This window comes from Hippoglossus stenolepis, chromosome 14, assembly GCF_022539355.2.
Source record: "Hippoglossus stenolepis isolate QCI-W04-F060 chromosome 14, HSTE1.2, whole genome shotgun sequence".
Classification (NCBI taxonomy): domain Eukaryota; kingdom Metazoa; phylum Chordata; class Actinopteri; order Pleuronectiformes; family Pleuronectidae; genus Hippoglossus; species Hippoglossus stenolepis.
The window spans coordinates 6,347,514-6,363,247 of record NC_061496.1 but is presented as its reverse complement, the minus strand read 5'-3'; the positions used below and the strand labels follow the sequence as shown (position 1 = coordinate 6,363,247).

At 43.1% G+C, this 15,734-nt stretch overlaps 1 protein-coding gene across 4 annotated transcripts in view; it reads right to left on the bottom strand.

Annotated features, from left to right (window-relative positions):
• Nucleotides 1-15,734, bottom strand: part of lrp8 (low density lipoprotein receptor-related protein 8, apolipoprotein e receptor) — a 156,204-nt gene that overhangs the window by 42,804 nt on the left and 97,666 nt on the right. For all 4 annotated transcript variants that reach the window (XM_035177493.2, XM_035177494.2, XM_035177490.2 and 1 more), the window contains exon 5: nucleotides 1,307-1,681. In XM_035177493.2, the coding sequence (XP_035033384.2) occupies nucleotides 1,307-1,681 (375 nt within the window). The remainder of the gene's footprint in view (nucleotides 1-1,306; nucleotides 1,682-15,734) is intronic.

The window sequence follows — 15,734 nt, the reverse complement described above, 5'->3', positions numbered from 1 at the left end:
TGTGTGTATCATGTCATATGTGTGAAGCTGCTTTCATCTCGCTGAGCGGTGTTTGTGAGTGTGTGCGTGTGTGTGCGAGAAAGTGTGTGAAATTGTGTGAAGAGGAGACCAGATGGGAGTCTTGCTTGATGAAGGACCTCCCACACACACACACACACACACACACACACACACACACACACACACACACACACACACACACACACACACACACACACACACACACACACACGGTCACTTGCACACTCAGCGATGTCTCCCTGCCTCGGCAGATCACATGGTTGCGCGGCAACACACTCTATGGATCATCGTGATAAAGTTTGCATTGATCTTCAGTCGTTTGGTGGCTCAACGAGATTTGTCAGATAATCTTTGCCGACGATGTGAAGTCTTTTAGTTCCGTTGTTCCACAACAAAACATTATTGTACGATTCGTCTCCATTAATCACTTTCACTAAAAGCTGCTTTTAACTTTTTAATACTTCAACACCAACCGAGAATGAACTTACCCTCCTTATACTGTTAGTACTAAACATGGCCTTTGTAGTATTGGACATAATTTACATAAAATAATGATAAAATAGTAATTGGATGAGAAATTCCATAAGTAATATTAAATAAATAATAGTAATTGTAAAAAGTAAATTATAGATGTCATTTATAATGGAGACATTGCCTCTGTAATGCAGAAAATGCCGGATCAGGCATCAGCAAGTACGTAAATCTATGTACCAATCAGATTCCACATCTTTAAAGGACATTAGTTTCACCCAGATAAAACAAGTACTGTTTTTTGATGTAGTAAATTCTGGTCGAGCAGAGCTATCGTCAGCATTGGGCAACATTACACACTGGAAAGTCCCACATAAAGTAAATAGTAGCTTAGTACTATACAGTTAGTAGCTTACAGCTGTTAAAATACTACGTACAAGTTGTTGTTTTTATGAATTCAGAAAGTCCAGGGATCAGAATCGGGATCAGAAAGGGAAAAATGTTTTTGGACATCCCGGTATGTAGAGATGTAAGGTCCATTGTCCGGAGGCTGGAAATCATTAAGTTCCTTCATAACACTGGCTGTGTTCATTTTAATTAAGAAATATGTCGACATTATGACTCTTTCTTGGGTTTCGTAGCTCTGGGGAAATGTTACTTCATGCTGTGCGAAACAGGAAATTCTAGTAAGTCTGATAAATTTGGGATCTTGGGGCTGTTTTAATAATCATTAAAAAGACGTCAGCTTCATCTGTTGGTTGCCTTTCACTCGCACGTTCATTCACACACTTATTATTCACCCACTATGACTTACGACAGTTTGCTTCATCTGATTTGTCCTTGCAGTCGGCATCCCCATCGCACTTCCAGTTCATGTGGACACACTCTCCGCTCCCGCACTGGAACTCGCCCACCGGGCAGCGAGGCTTCTGGGGCTCCGTCCGCCGGCTGCAGCGCTCCATGGACTCGTCCGACTTGTCCTTGCAGTCCGGGTCGCCGTCGCAGCTCCACAGGGCGGGGATGCACTCCGAGTCGTTGCAACGGAACTCGTGCTGACCGCAGGAGGGCGACGAGCACTTCTCCTCGTCGCTGGCGTCCCCACAGTCATCGTCGCCGTCGCACACGAAGATCGGCGCCAGACACTTTCCGTTACGGCACTGGAAATCTTTGGAGGGGCAGGCCTTGGCATCTGCAGGAGTATGAAAATACTAGAGGTCAACATTTGGAGCAATTCTTTCAATTTATCATCATTTAGATAAACTATTGTATTTGTTCGATATACACAATGTTTAATCTTCTACATCAATCATTGTACTTTTCGTTAATAGAGTAAATTTTAAAAGCTTAAAAATAAAGCATACGAGCGTTATAAGGCCTTCTGGATGCAGAGATTAGCGCATGTGGGAGTAGAAGAGAGAGAATGAGAGTTAGAGGACAGATGTAGTGAACTTATCGCTGCATATATTCAAACTCCTCGGGGGAGTGGGAATATATGAAGCGATATGTCTCCCTCTCGTCCTCTGGAGATGGAATGAAAGACAAGTGTTGGTGTTCGAATGAACTCAGAGCAACTCCACATCTTCTGTCTTTGCTCCTGGGCTTTAGTGTCTGTTGAGAGTTCAAAAAAGAGGAAAACTTTGATCTGAAGTCAAACTGGTCGCTGTGCACGGAGCTGAGGAGCTTTCAGTTAAAGGGACACTAGCATGCAAATTCCACTTTGTTAGTGCTTCTGAGTTAATCTGATTATCTGGCATGTCTACCAACCCAAAAACTCTGGGAAAAAACACTCGCGCGTTTTCAATATGATTCCTCACAGTCAGAAGCGTCATGCTTGGCTGACTTCGATTGCGCTTCCTGGGTATTGTGTGGTAACAAGGAACTGGAAGTCTCCTACATGGTCTTGGCCCACCGTCCCCCCATCGTTACTTCCGTGTTTACACCGGAGGCAGCGCAGCGCCCGTTCCCAAGCACGCAACCCGGGGCTGTTCCTGCGGGGCAGGCATTTCTCCAGCTGGTCAGCTCGCGATTCACTCACATGTGGCATTTGTCTGGATCGTTGGGACTGGGAGGCTGCAGCAGCTGCTCGGGAGGCGACCGCTCATCTCCCGTGCGTGAGCTGGAATTTGTGTCAGCGCCACGCACAGCAGTGTGGAAGACTTCCACCCAGTGTTCAGCGCCTGTAACCCCGAACCCCACGACATTCAGCGGGTACAACAACAAGCGGACAAAGCAGAATGGCGGGCTGACCTTATATATACAGTCTATGGGGCTGACCAGCGAATGCTGCGTCCGTGGTAACCAAGCAGCTGCGTGCTGGAGCAGCTGCGCTACCTCTGTGATCTTCCACACTGCCAGCTGTGAAGACTTCGCAGTGTTCAGCTCTACTGTATGCGGGTTACAGTAGTTCCGCGGGTTACAGTAGTTCCGCCGGGTTACAGTAGTTCCGCGGGTTACAGTAGTTACGCGCAAGGTACACCGGACGGAAGTGCATGCGAGGCAGCGCAGCATGGATTCTCCAGCTGCGCAGCCGCCTGGCTGTTCACAGGACAGAGCATTTCTCCGCTGGTCAGCCCATAGACTGTACATATAAGGTCAGCCGCGATTCTGCTTTCTCCGCTTGTTGTTGTACCCGTTGAATGTCGGGGTTCGAGGGTAAATGATGGTCTTCATAGCCCCCACCTCTCTTTCTCTCTCTGTCTGTCTGCTTATTGTGCTTGTAGTGGATGAGGCAGAGGGACATTAATTATGTGATTAGGAAAATTAAAACTCCAGGACAACAAGGGAATACAAAGTATGGGATGCATATTTGATAATTTATATCATATAAAATATGTAATTTATATCGTTTAAAATCATGGGGGAGAGAGGGGAGGGGGAGCTGGCTCATTAGCATTTAAAAAAGGAACAGGCAGTCAAAACAGGTCACTCGGTGGAGGGCTGTTTTATACAGGGTAAAAGGGTGCTGTTTTTATATGATCCTTGTGGTAATTTTGACAAAAGTATGTTACAGACATTTTCATTAAGACCCCAAGGAACCATATCAACTTGTGGTAAAATGGGCATGCTATGTCCCTTCCCAAAGTGCTTGTTCCTGGGAAGTCAGGCGGAGGGACGTGTCGCAGGTGGAGGATCAAAGGAGGACAATATGCACCAGGTGGTAAAGTAACAAGGGACAAATAACAGGTGAACTTCAGTGCATTATTAATTACTTAAGAAAAATAAACACCGTCGCAACCACAGACTGAACATAAAGATGGACGACATGACTGCTCCCAAAAAGTGAAGCCTAAGCATCTTGTTTACCCCCCTGGTGGTTGGCTGTGGTATAGGTCATTAACCATAACTCATCCATGTTAGTGGATGGGACATGGACCAAACCAGAAAGTGAAATAAATGTTCTTAAAGATGGTTTCTGTTATTTTGTGAAGTTCTGATGTTTGATCAAGCGTTCATGGGCGAGACTGTGTCACGATTGGTTGAGTGTGTGTATTGGTGGGACCTCGATGCCGTGGCTGACTCTGGCTGGTTCGTACCCAGGATATGTTGGCTTGATTTTTGGGTAGCGGGAGGAAGCGGATACGTGTCGTCCATCTTTACATACAGTGAATGATCTCAACTGCAACTGCAAAACCTCAGCACGTTAAACAACGGCTGCAACTGTTAATAAAGATAAACATGAGGCTGACCATAGGAAGCACGAGGTCGAAAAAACATGTGCAACATTAGTATAAACAGGTGGGTAATGAGAAGAATGCGTGCAGAGCTGCAGTGGAGAACTCCCTCCTCCAAGAGTGTTTGTGTATTTGTGCATATTTGTACAGGAGCACCTGCAGAGACTGAGTATATTCATGTGACTGCTTGTCTGTGCATGTGTTGATTTCATCTTCCACAGCAGCTCAGGGCTTCAGACAGCAGGGAAATTATTCGCAAAAACTGTGACAAATTTTATATCAGCATTGCAAGTAGAGAATTTATGAGTGTGTCGTAGTGTGTTTGAGTGTGTGTGTGTGTGTGTGTGTGTGTGTGTGTGTGTGTGTGTGTGTGTGTGTGTGTTTCACTGGTAAACAACATGTTTTTTCCTCTTTGCCACATCCCAGCAGTGACATTATCTAATTCTATCCAGGTTGGACGAATCAATTTGAATCATGTATCGTGCAACAAAAAACAAAACACAACACTTTGAAGTAAGTCTCCTCTCCGGGGCGACCGACATAAACGCTTCCCCCTCTCTCTCCCAAACACGGAGCGCCAAGGGGACTCATTATGATAATAGGCTATCGGATTCCCTGCTAACTATTACTGCTAGCATGCTAATCATCCCCCCACTCAGATCTTAGTAATTTAATTAACATGAGCATGTAAACAACATCAGCAGCATCCCTGCAGAAGCTGCGGCGGTTCAGGGGTCACAGAAGGTGTTTGTGCAAACAAACTCTCGGGCAAACAAAGGGATTTTTTATTTTTTTACTTTCTGTGCAAAACAGCTTTTTGCTCATGAGAATAATAAACATATTTTGCATGATCCCAGAGGATGAAGATGTGTCAGACTAAACACTTTTGTTTTTATGTTGTTGTTGTATTTTGTTTAAACTTTAAAGTTAGTTTTCATTTAGGCAGAGAGGTTGGTCAGTCAGTGTGTTCCAGGCTGTAAACAGTGAGGCTGGGATAGGCAGCTTGTTAGTATGGCTCCCATTGGGATGAGAGCAGCTTGCTCTCAATTTCCACAAAAGAAACAGACAGGTGGTTCGTTCATTCATTGAAATTGTGTCTTATGGATAAAAACAACCTTGGTTTGGGTTCGAGACTCAGAGGGACTCGGGCTTTATTAAACTCATCCTTCCAGAAACGTCCTCGTAGGGAAATCATTATTTCGCTTTTTCACCTTCGTTCAGCTACTTCCTTTGTGACCGATACCTGGATAATAAAACCTTTTTTTTAAACGGAGTTAGTAGAGAAGCGATAAATACATCTATTTTACAAATAGGAAAAAACAGAGATTCTAAAGTGATTAAAATGTTTTGGCTTATTAAAGGTGCCAATCGATCATTGGAATTATTCCGTTATAACTGTGATGTTTTCAATGAGTTTTACCAAATCAGGATCAGGGTCATTCATAACTTTAAATTGGAACCAGACCTCCATCTATCCACACATTTATTGTCTTCTGCTTATCAGATATTGGGTTGCAGGGGTGGTAGCCAGTTAAGTGGGACACTCCAGACGTCCCTCTACCAAGCCACGCTTCCCCCTGGAATCCGGAGATGTTCCCAAGCCAGATGGGATATGAAGTCCCTCAAAAGGATTTGGGGTCTTCCCCTGAGTGTCCTCCCAGTAGCCCGTTCCAATGGAAAGCGCCAAAGTGGCATTCTGATTAAATGACCGAACCACTTCAGTTACCCATTTTGAAGTGAAGGAGCAGGAGTTCTACTCCCCCTGGATGTCCGAACTCCTCACCCTATCTCTAAGGCTGAGCCCAGTCTTCAATTATTGATAGAAAAGTTTTAAAGTCACTATCAGTATCTACACATCAGTGGTAAGAGACATTAGGGCAAATGTCTCCCACTATTATGTGCATATTTCCCATAAACTCTGCAACTCTCTGTTCCAAAGAAACCAGCTGTCCGTTCCCCTGAGGCCTCAGGAAGCACAGTCCACCTGATTTTGCCATTAAAAACACATTTTTCAAATGGTCGTTAAACCAGAAGATTTCCAATGCTCCAATCTCCCATCGCTGAAAAATCCCAACATAAAGTGCCTCCTCAAATCCACACAGAGCACAGGGGCATGTCATCCTCGTGTTACTTCAACCCCTTCGTCCTGTCACCTGGCTACATCAGCGCTGACACATGTCAAGAGGACCCGGGTCGATGAGTCACTCAAGACGGCCTCTCGCTTAACGGACCAAAACCAATTCGGGGAAGGAGAGGAGGAGATTAGGGAGGAGAGAGGCGCTCGGGGGAACACATGGGTTGGTAGATTCCATTGATAAGTGTGTGAGCAGCAGTGTCCTTTCCCACCTGGAGGGATCCATCACTGGGAACAACAGACAAGCTAATGTTAGAGCAGATACAGACAGAGAGGGGAGATGGTCAGATGTGAGTGGAGACAGTTTGGATATGATGGCGTCACAGACAACAGACGTGGTCACCGTGAGCGAGGCGTCATTTACTGATATTTCTTGATTTTTCAGAAATCCTGTGATCCAGAGTCACACCCTCAGTAGTATTTAGAGGAAGAACTATCTAATAAATAAGACTCGAAAGGAATCCGATAGTGTTTTGGTAGATTCTTGACAGTTATAGTAATTAAACATCCATCCAGTAGATTATTCTACCAATTACAGTTTTAAATAGGCAATCAGTAATCTGGACATTAACCTTCTCCGCCGCTGGGTGACTGTGTTTAACTTCAGCTTTCTACCCATCCATCCACCAGGACCTCAACTGGACAGCTAATAGATGGAGCAGGAAGATAGGGTGCACCTCTCTGACCTTGATCTGAAGGACAATTGAACTCTCCTGCAGCATGCACGAGTCTATCACAAGCAGGTTTGCATGTGCACACACACACACACACACACACACAGAGGAGAATAAATGTAATCTCCAAGAAAGCACATTTAAACCAGCGCACTCCTGGTGGTACGCTGAGAAAGGCTCCCTAACACATAATGTAAAAAAATATACACACACGCACACACCTCACTTCAACCTTTGTCTATGAGTCACTGGGTTTAATGTTTCTGGAGCGTGGAATCCAATCAGACTCTGGTCTAACATGTCGGCCACTGAGCCATGATGCGGTAGCGTGTACGGCCGTGCACAGGCACACACACATTTCCACCCCCACAAACACGCTTGTCTACAAACCTTACTTCACCAGGTGCTCCGGTGGAAAAGCAAGCTGAAGTTCACAGATTAACTCCAACAACCAGAAATGGAAATAATACATTAACATCACAGCAGCGTGCAAAGTGCTGCACTGAGACCAGGAGCACAGCACGCTAACTCCACAATCAGCTGAGAGCAGGCAGCGGCACCTGCAGGCGTCTTTAGAGGAGACTGGGCCTAATGGGCCGCAGAGCAGACAAGAAACATGTTCATCTACTCTATGGAATATCAATATGGACGCCTTATTTTTCATATAAGATCATCAATAAAACAAATCTGTGTTGAGTCAAGCATGAACTGTCACAGACACGAAACTTAATTGCAAACAAATCACAATCTGCTATAAATTAATGAGGATAAATGGAGGAACATTTAAATTCCATGTCCTCCACCTCAGTACACGTCTTCATCAGGACTGGAGTCAAATAAATATCTTCACATGAAGCTGGACTCTGAAGTTTCCAATAGTTCTTCTAGTTCAAATATAAGTTGGGTCTCTGTTGTTGCATGACCCGTCACTTCACCCACTGCTTTCTCCACTGAAGAGCTAACCTTATCCAGCAGGATCCCCAACACCAAAACAAAGGCAAAATGTCACCAACATTGGAGTCGTAACACTGAGGAGTTGTGGGAGGAAATGGGGGGAAGGAAGTTTTGGATTCCGCTTTTGATGCAACACATGCTGAGGAGGGGGTTGTGCACAACAGAGCTCCTAGTGTGTGTGTGTGTGTGTGTGTGTGTGTGTGTGTGTGTGTGTGTGTGTGTGTGTGTGTGTGTGTGTGTGTGTTTGTGAAGTCAGACATAGACAAGTTGACACGCAGTCCCTCTCCTGGGCTCACAAAGTGTTTATCAGTGGTTTGGCTACATTAGACCTTTGAAGCATTGATGCGAGAGGCTGGAAGCATGAGCACGTACGTGCACGCACACACACAAGTGTATACACTTGTGACCACCAGACAGACGGGCCCTGAACACTCAGGTCTTTGAGTTGCTGTAACATAAAAGTGATCCTCTTTTCCTAATGGAATAGACAGAGAGACAGTGAGGAGAGACTGAATTCAAAATAGATTCATCACCGACTGACAAACAGAAGGCAGCTCCACTTTCCAACAGCCTGTCCGGAGGGGGCTTTACAAGGCGCAGAGCTGACGCTACACGTTCGGAGTACTGGCGGGAATCTGACATGTCACTCATCTCTTCAAGTTGAAAGAAAAAAGAGAGAAAGACAGTGAAGACGGAGTCACTGCACATTCATTAGAAGCTCAAATGTGTAACACTAGCACAGTGTTTTCCATTTAAATCACATTACGCAGGATTTAACTCGTCTCAATGGACCAAAGCCACGTCCTCGGGGACTCAAACCGATGTTGCAGCTAACGACTCATCTTCTCTGTTTGTCTCTCAAACGTTCACATTAGTTTGAACTTGGGTTTGAAGAAGTTGCTCTTACGCCAACTAGGCTCTAGATGTTTTGCACCATATTTTAAATCTCATTAGAGCCTGAACGATGTGGATTTTTCTGGGGATGTTGCTGATACTAATATTTACTAAGTATCAGCCTATGTATGATTAATTCATTATATCAAAAATGTATTAAGGATTCTAAAGATGTTGTTATCAAACCTTATCGAGATAGAAATGTAACTGAGGCTTGATATTTTACAGTTTTACCATAAACTTAATTATACATAAGTATATAAAACCAAATATAAAGACCTTGAATTAATCTAAACATATTTTTCAAGTAAAATATACATTTTGTGCATAGTTTATTCTGTCAAATTAAACTTTTCATATCGGCAAACATAAACCGCTGATGTGTCTGTGAAAGGCTCATATTGGCCGATATTATTGGCTAATCCATACATCGGTCGGACCAACCTCTAGCACATCTCTATCCAATAACTACAGTGCAGTACATTTATTATAATCAATAAACAATCACAGCCAATACTGGCTTTAACCCCATCACTCCTCCTCCACACAGAGACTGTGTAGTCATCCATGCTGGTTCGAGTCTTAAGTGTAACAACATGTCAAACTAAGAAAATAAGACCCGAGTGTAGAGTGGCAGTCGAACCCAGAGGGATCCGAGCAACATGGCAGCTTAGAGGACGGAACAAATGACACAAAATTCACAGAGAGACTCAAACTCGATGTTACCTGATTGGTGAACACCAGGGACAGACTTTCTCTCCATGATGAGACTGGGCCGTGGGGAACTTCACACACTGACACACACTGTACACACACTGTACACACACACACACACTAACAAGGCAGGGCGCTGAATATACCCAGGATATTTCAATAGCTCAATCAATGTGCCATCTGACAGCAGTTAAGGGTTGAATATGAACTGCAATCACAGTGGATAGGATGTCTGTATGTGTGTGTGTGTGTGTGTGTGTGTGTGTGTGTGTGTGTGTGTGTGTGTGTGTGTGTGTGTGTGTGTGTGTGTGTGTGTGTGTGTGCAGGTGGAGCGTGATGGATGTCCTTGTGTGCCTCCACATGCATGTGGGCGTGTGCGTTGACATAACGTGTGGATGCCGTTAGTCACATTTCATCAATCCATATTTCACAGGGTTTTAGCCATTAAATGTAAAATGTGACACGGCCATCGCTCTGCACACGACTCCACACAGTCCTAAATCTTATCAGTGCCCCCCCCCCCCACACACACACACACAGAGAGACACAGACAAACATAGTGTACGCCTGTCCACAGCATATAATAATAATTGCATCCACTCACATAATTGTCCACTGGTAAATCTATGAATACGTGCTAACAATAGGTCATTGTGATCAAGTGTGATGATAATATCTCCACAATAAACATACAATCTCCAGTTGTACCATGGCTGCAGCATGATAATGATATAATAGTCATCTTAGATTGACTCATCATGACAGACCCACTGTGTGTAAAAGGCAAAGTCAGCTCAATTTTCATTTTAGCACTTGCTCCAATAAAATATTATTATTATTCAAAAGAAATCCTGCAGAATTTTCACCTCACACTTGTTCATAGTGACCCCCACTTGCGGACGAAAAGTATTTTTTCACCTCTAAAGTATTTTTAAAAATGTGTCATAATGAAAATTGAGCTGATTTTACCTTAAATCTTCTTTAAAAACATACATATGCTATTCTGTATCTGTATATTTGTTAATTTCTAGTGTGTAAAGCTAAATTTGATTAGTATTAGTATTAAATAGTTTTTAATTATTTCATCAATCGTCCATAATCAGTGACATTAAACTTTCAACGTTGGTTTTCGCCCCTTTTTTTCTGCTCCAAGTATTTGTACCGCAACACCACGAACAGCCCACATGACCAGGCTGAAGTATGGTGGGTCTCTGGTCGGCTATAACTTACTGGGCATGAAAGCAGCTTCAGATCCTTTCCCTCCCCGTCGTCTCCATGTGATACTGAATGTACAGAAGTGTGTGTAGTGTAGCGCGGAGAGGACGAGGTTGGGGGTGAAAGAGGAATGAGCAATGTTCTCAGAGCTCTCCAAGAAAGCGGCCCGGTGCTCGAGTGTGAAGTCGGTCCACTCGCCTCCGGCTGCACAGCGAGCCTGTTTGTGTGCTGGCGCTCCATCGCATTACACCTACGCACGCAACGCGAGAGCAGTCAAAGGATTATAAATGAAGGGGGAAGTAATGGGAAGAAACTCTGAGACAAGAGGCTCCCGATCTCTGTCTGTGTAGTCACCTTCTTCTAGTGGAAGCGTGGGCGAAGCCAGATAAAAGAGGAAGAGCGCAACACTACAACCACACGCTCTGCAGTTTTCTCGTATACACACAAATATCCACTCACGTACTACTGTATTTGTTATGTGGGTGGACATTTGCTCATCCTATTTGATCTGTTATCAAATAATGGAATGTAGGTTATATTTACTATAGCCCACAGCGAGCTGGACTTCAGGAAGTTATGTATTGTGGCATTTGGAAACTGTGCAGTAGTGATGGCGGCGTGGAGACGCAGTATCGAGGTCCCACTGAAACTCGACCAATCGAGAGTCAGTCTCAGCTGGTAATCGTGACGTTTCTCTCGTTTTTCAGAGCATCACTAAAACCGAACTTGCTGGAAACATGACGTTTGCTTGACATGTCGACTAGTTTTGTTGCTCCATGTCCCACTCCCTAACAAGGAGGAGACAGGGTTAATAATCAACACTGCAGCCAGCAACCAGGGGGGAATGAAGTTTTGTTGTCCTTATGTCGTGTATCTTTATATATGAACTATGGTGTGCGTGCAAAAAATGCAATTGAATTTACTGACAAACTTCATGTACGAACACTGTAGACTTGTCATTTTGTTCTCTACCGTCAGTCTGATTCCACACAAACACACACAAACACACACACAGTTTACCCCCCTCTGCCCCCCTGTCATCAAACACCAGCGAACATGGGCATCAATCTCGCAGCAGCTTGTTGTCATGTAACACAGCAGCTGAAGTGAAAAGAGCAACAGGTCCCGAGGGCTCGCAGGAGCCTCTCTGACTACTGTCCGTCTGTCTGTTTGTGCCCCCCCTCACACACACTTTCTGTCCTCACCCACTGTGGAGCAAGTGCTGACATTGCAAAGAGAGAAGAAACAAAACTGACCACATACAAGTAAAACAAAGAGATGATATGTAAAGATGCTGAAAGAATATTTAACCAATGCAGACATACATCAGGAAGAATACGTTTTTGAGAAATGAATTCCCTCGCATCCAGACGATTTTATTTACTCGATCTTAATTCCAACCCTGACAAACATATTTGTGTTTCTATAAACAGGAACGAGGCTGAGGGGGGGTGGAAGGGGAACTCACCTAATCCTGTGAGCGTCTGCTGTTAATTTACATGCAGCGTATTAATCTACACAGTCCAATTTGTTCTGATTAAAAGTTGATTGGTGAGCAGGTAAAATATAAACGGTAATTGTTTGGTTTTAAAGCTTCACACATGGGGGGGAAAAAAAACAGCAAAATTAGTATTCAACAAAAGAAAAAAGGGAGGCCATCCTTCATGAGGACACCTCCTTTACATAAATATGACAAATGATCTTTTATACACACACACACACACACACACACACACACACACACACACCCTGGCGCATGCGTACACACAGCTAGCTTTGGATGTTTGCCTGAATAAACACGATTTCATATTAACATAAATTAAAGGCTCGTAAACTTTCTTCCTCCTCTAAATGTAATAAAGAAGCCCTCTTCCTGGATGCATGTTTTATTCAACATTTGGATATGCTCAATTAGCATCTCTAATTAACGCAAGCTGTACTCCAATTGTAGCTGCACCGGGAGAGATACAGGAGAGGGAGGCGAGGAGAGGGCATCAGGAGGTGGAGGAGGAGGAGGAGTTTGAGGAGAAGGTGAAAACAGCATGTTTCAAAAAGTTGTTTCTCTCTGGGGTTGGCTGAGAGAATTAATGTGTTCGAGGGTGGTGCATCATTAAACATGCAAACCTTCTACGCTGCAGAGTGAACGTTAGAGTCGGGACGTTCATTATGAAAACGTTCATCAACACGCCAGCGTTAATCCGATGTAACTTCGGCCTCTCGGGGTCTTTCAATCAAAACAACGACAGTGGTTCTGTGACGTCGTGAAGCAGCGTGGGATCATGGGAGTTGTTGTCTACCTGACACGACTCAGGGTTCACAGATGAGGAAATGTATTTCAGTTTTATTCATGTTAGATGAGAAACTTTAAACTTTACTGATCCCGTGTCTTTATAGCAGAGACAAAGCCACAGGAAAAGCTGATATGATGCAATTAAGAAACGACCAAAATGAAATGTGAGAACACAAATAAAAAGTATATATAATATAGATTTTTTAATCTTTAGACATTTTAATGAAGAATATATTTTTTAACTAATAGCGTAAAATCTGCAGATCTGTTTATTTCAGGGACTATTTCTGTTGTTTTACTGGAGCACTGATGTGTCTGTGTCTTTCCATTACTGATAATCTTGTACGCTGCTGTGCGGTGGAAATGTTGTAAAGCATTTCAGTTGTTCATTACCAGACTGCTCTGTTACAAAGCTGTGCCTGGTGATCTGCGAGCACGACGCTCATTTGTTTTTTACATCTCTCTCTCTGTAACGTCGAGAATCAATTTTACAACAATAATAAATGTAAGTGCAGCAGCATGATTAGGTTTTTACACTGCACAGACTGAGCGTCGGCCTGATTTATCTTTATACCTCCTCTGTTTTAATAAATAACACGGAGCGGAGGAGAGGAGGAATTAGATGAATGAGCCTGATTTATCATCTTTCTTACCCACGTGCTGATGAAAGTGTTTATTTCCTCAGCTTTGTGCTTTATCTTGTGCTAAATGTGATTTTTTTAGAATGATTCCTGCCATTCTTTGCTATTAAGGCAAATCAGATTCATTTGGTTCAATTGTTATATTCAAGAAAGAAAACCATTTCAATTTGGACGATGGAAGAAAGCTGAAAAATGAGAAGTTTGAGACGTTTTTCCAGATAATTTGATGCGGTTTTGCTTTTCTCTTTTCAATTTTGTAATAGTTCCACAATTGGAACACTTTTAAAACAACAATCATCTCCATAGAAACCCTAAAAGCAAACGCTGTATTATCTGGTGTTACACACTGCAGGGGGTCCATCGCCCCATCGCTCAATGAACTATATTCATGACAACTGGACCATAAATATATATTATTTATCATTATGATTAATATTTCATTATGTTTTTCATTGAGGTTTTCTTTGAAGTTGTCCACTGTGCAGGTTGCACGGCTACTTGTTGTCTTGCACAGCCGGGATATTGTCAACATCATCTACTAACCTACTTTGTGAGGCAGTAACAAGTGTTGTTGCACATCCGAGTCCTGCCACAGCTTCTCCTGGATTACCAACCCCAGCTTTAAGCTTTGATATAAAAGGGAGTGGATCCAGTGTGTGTCTGTTGAAGTGGACTTTCACGTGTGACCTCAGATAACACAGGAATTCAACCACGCACCTAAAGAACATCTTAATATTCATCAAGACCACCATCAGATTTAAATGATAGATCAAAAGCAGCTCACTACAGGTTATCACACACAGACACGCAAACACACATATATATATATATCCACTCATCCTCAAAGCCTCAGGCAGAAAATCAATGATCATCAACACCCCATGTGAAATATGTCAGAACTGTATTTACCACTTTATTTCTGCTTAATTAAGAAGCAGATGCTCACACAGGTCAGACACATGAAAGGGAATGGACTGAGCACATGGTCTCTGATCGTCCTGTGGGTCAATACACAGGAGTTTAAAGAGAATATGAAAGTACAGGTGCCTGTGATGTGAAATCACTGTTGATTTTCATCCAGTTTCTATTTATCATTAAGAAAGACACAGAGATCAGAGAGACAGTATGGGAGCAGTGCATCAGCAGCGCAGGTTAAGGCATCACACTGGTATGTGAAGTTTTAAATAAGCTGGATGAATAAAACAAGTAAATAAATAAATATTTCTTAAAGCAAAAAGTGTGATCCATCAAGAGATATTTAGTGTTGCGCAGGATGTTGGTTTCCTGCAGTTGTCTTGTTGATCTGATTCTGAGAAACAACTTTGACTCTTTTCTGTTATCTTTTGATATTTTGACAGTTTGAAAGCAAAACATTAAAAATAAATTGAACCATTAATGTGGCTGTTCTGGTCCTTGTTTCTGTGATGTTATGTACATTTTCTGACGCGTGTGGGTTTTATGTTTGTGTGTCCTGGATAGTTTTAAGTTGAGATTGTGTTGTAAATGTAAATGTGGCCACCACGACTGCTGGGTGTTGTCGACAGGGTCCCGTCACTGTTTCTGTAAACAGGCTGTAATAGATGTTAAATAAATCATCGCTCCTGCTGTCATGCAGTTACATAGTGGAGGAGTCTCAAGTCGCTTATTTGCATGGGAGCTTGCCACAATAATATGTTATTTACAATATATTCAATATCTGTATGATTTTGTGTTGCTTCTTGTATAATATTGAATGGAGTAAAAGTGCAAACACTTCTTTGTTAATTAAAAAGAGTAATTATCCTATTTGAGAGAATGTATTAATATCCAGTAGCAATCTAACAGTGTGTGTGTCCAGTTTGTGCATCACTTTCAGTGTGAGAATACACTGATGTCACAGGGCCTGACGGATCATGGGAACATTATGGAAACAGATGCATCTCTAACACACGTTCACAAACAGCCGTGTAGTTCTATCCTTGTGAAGACCGCAGCCTGCTCCTGCAGCAGAGTAAAGCTGCTTGTGTGTGATGTGGTCGGAGTGACGTCACAGACAGAAATGTAATCCAGTGAAAG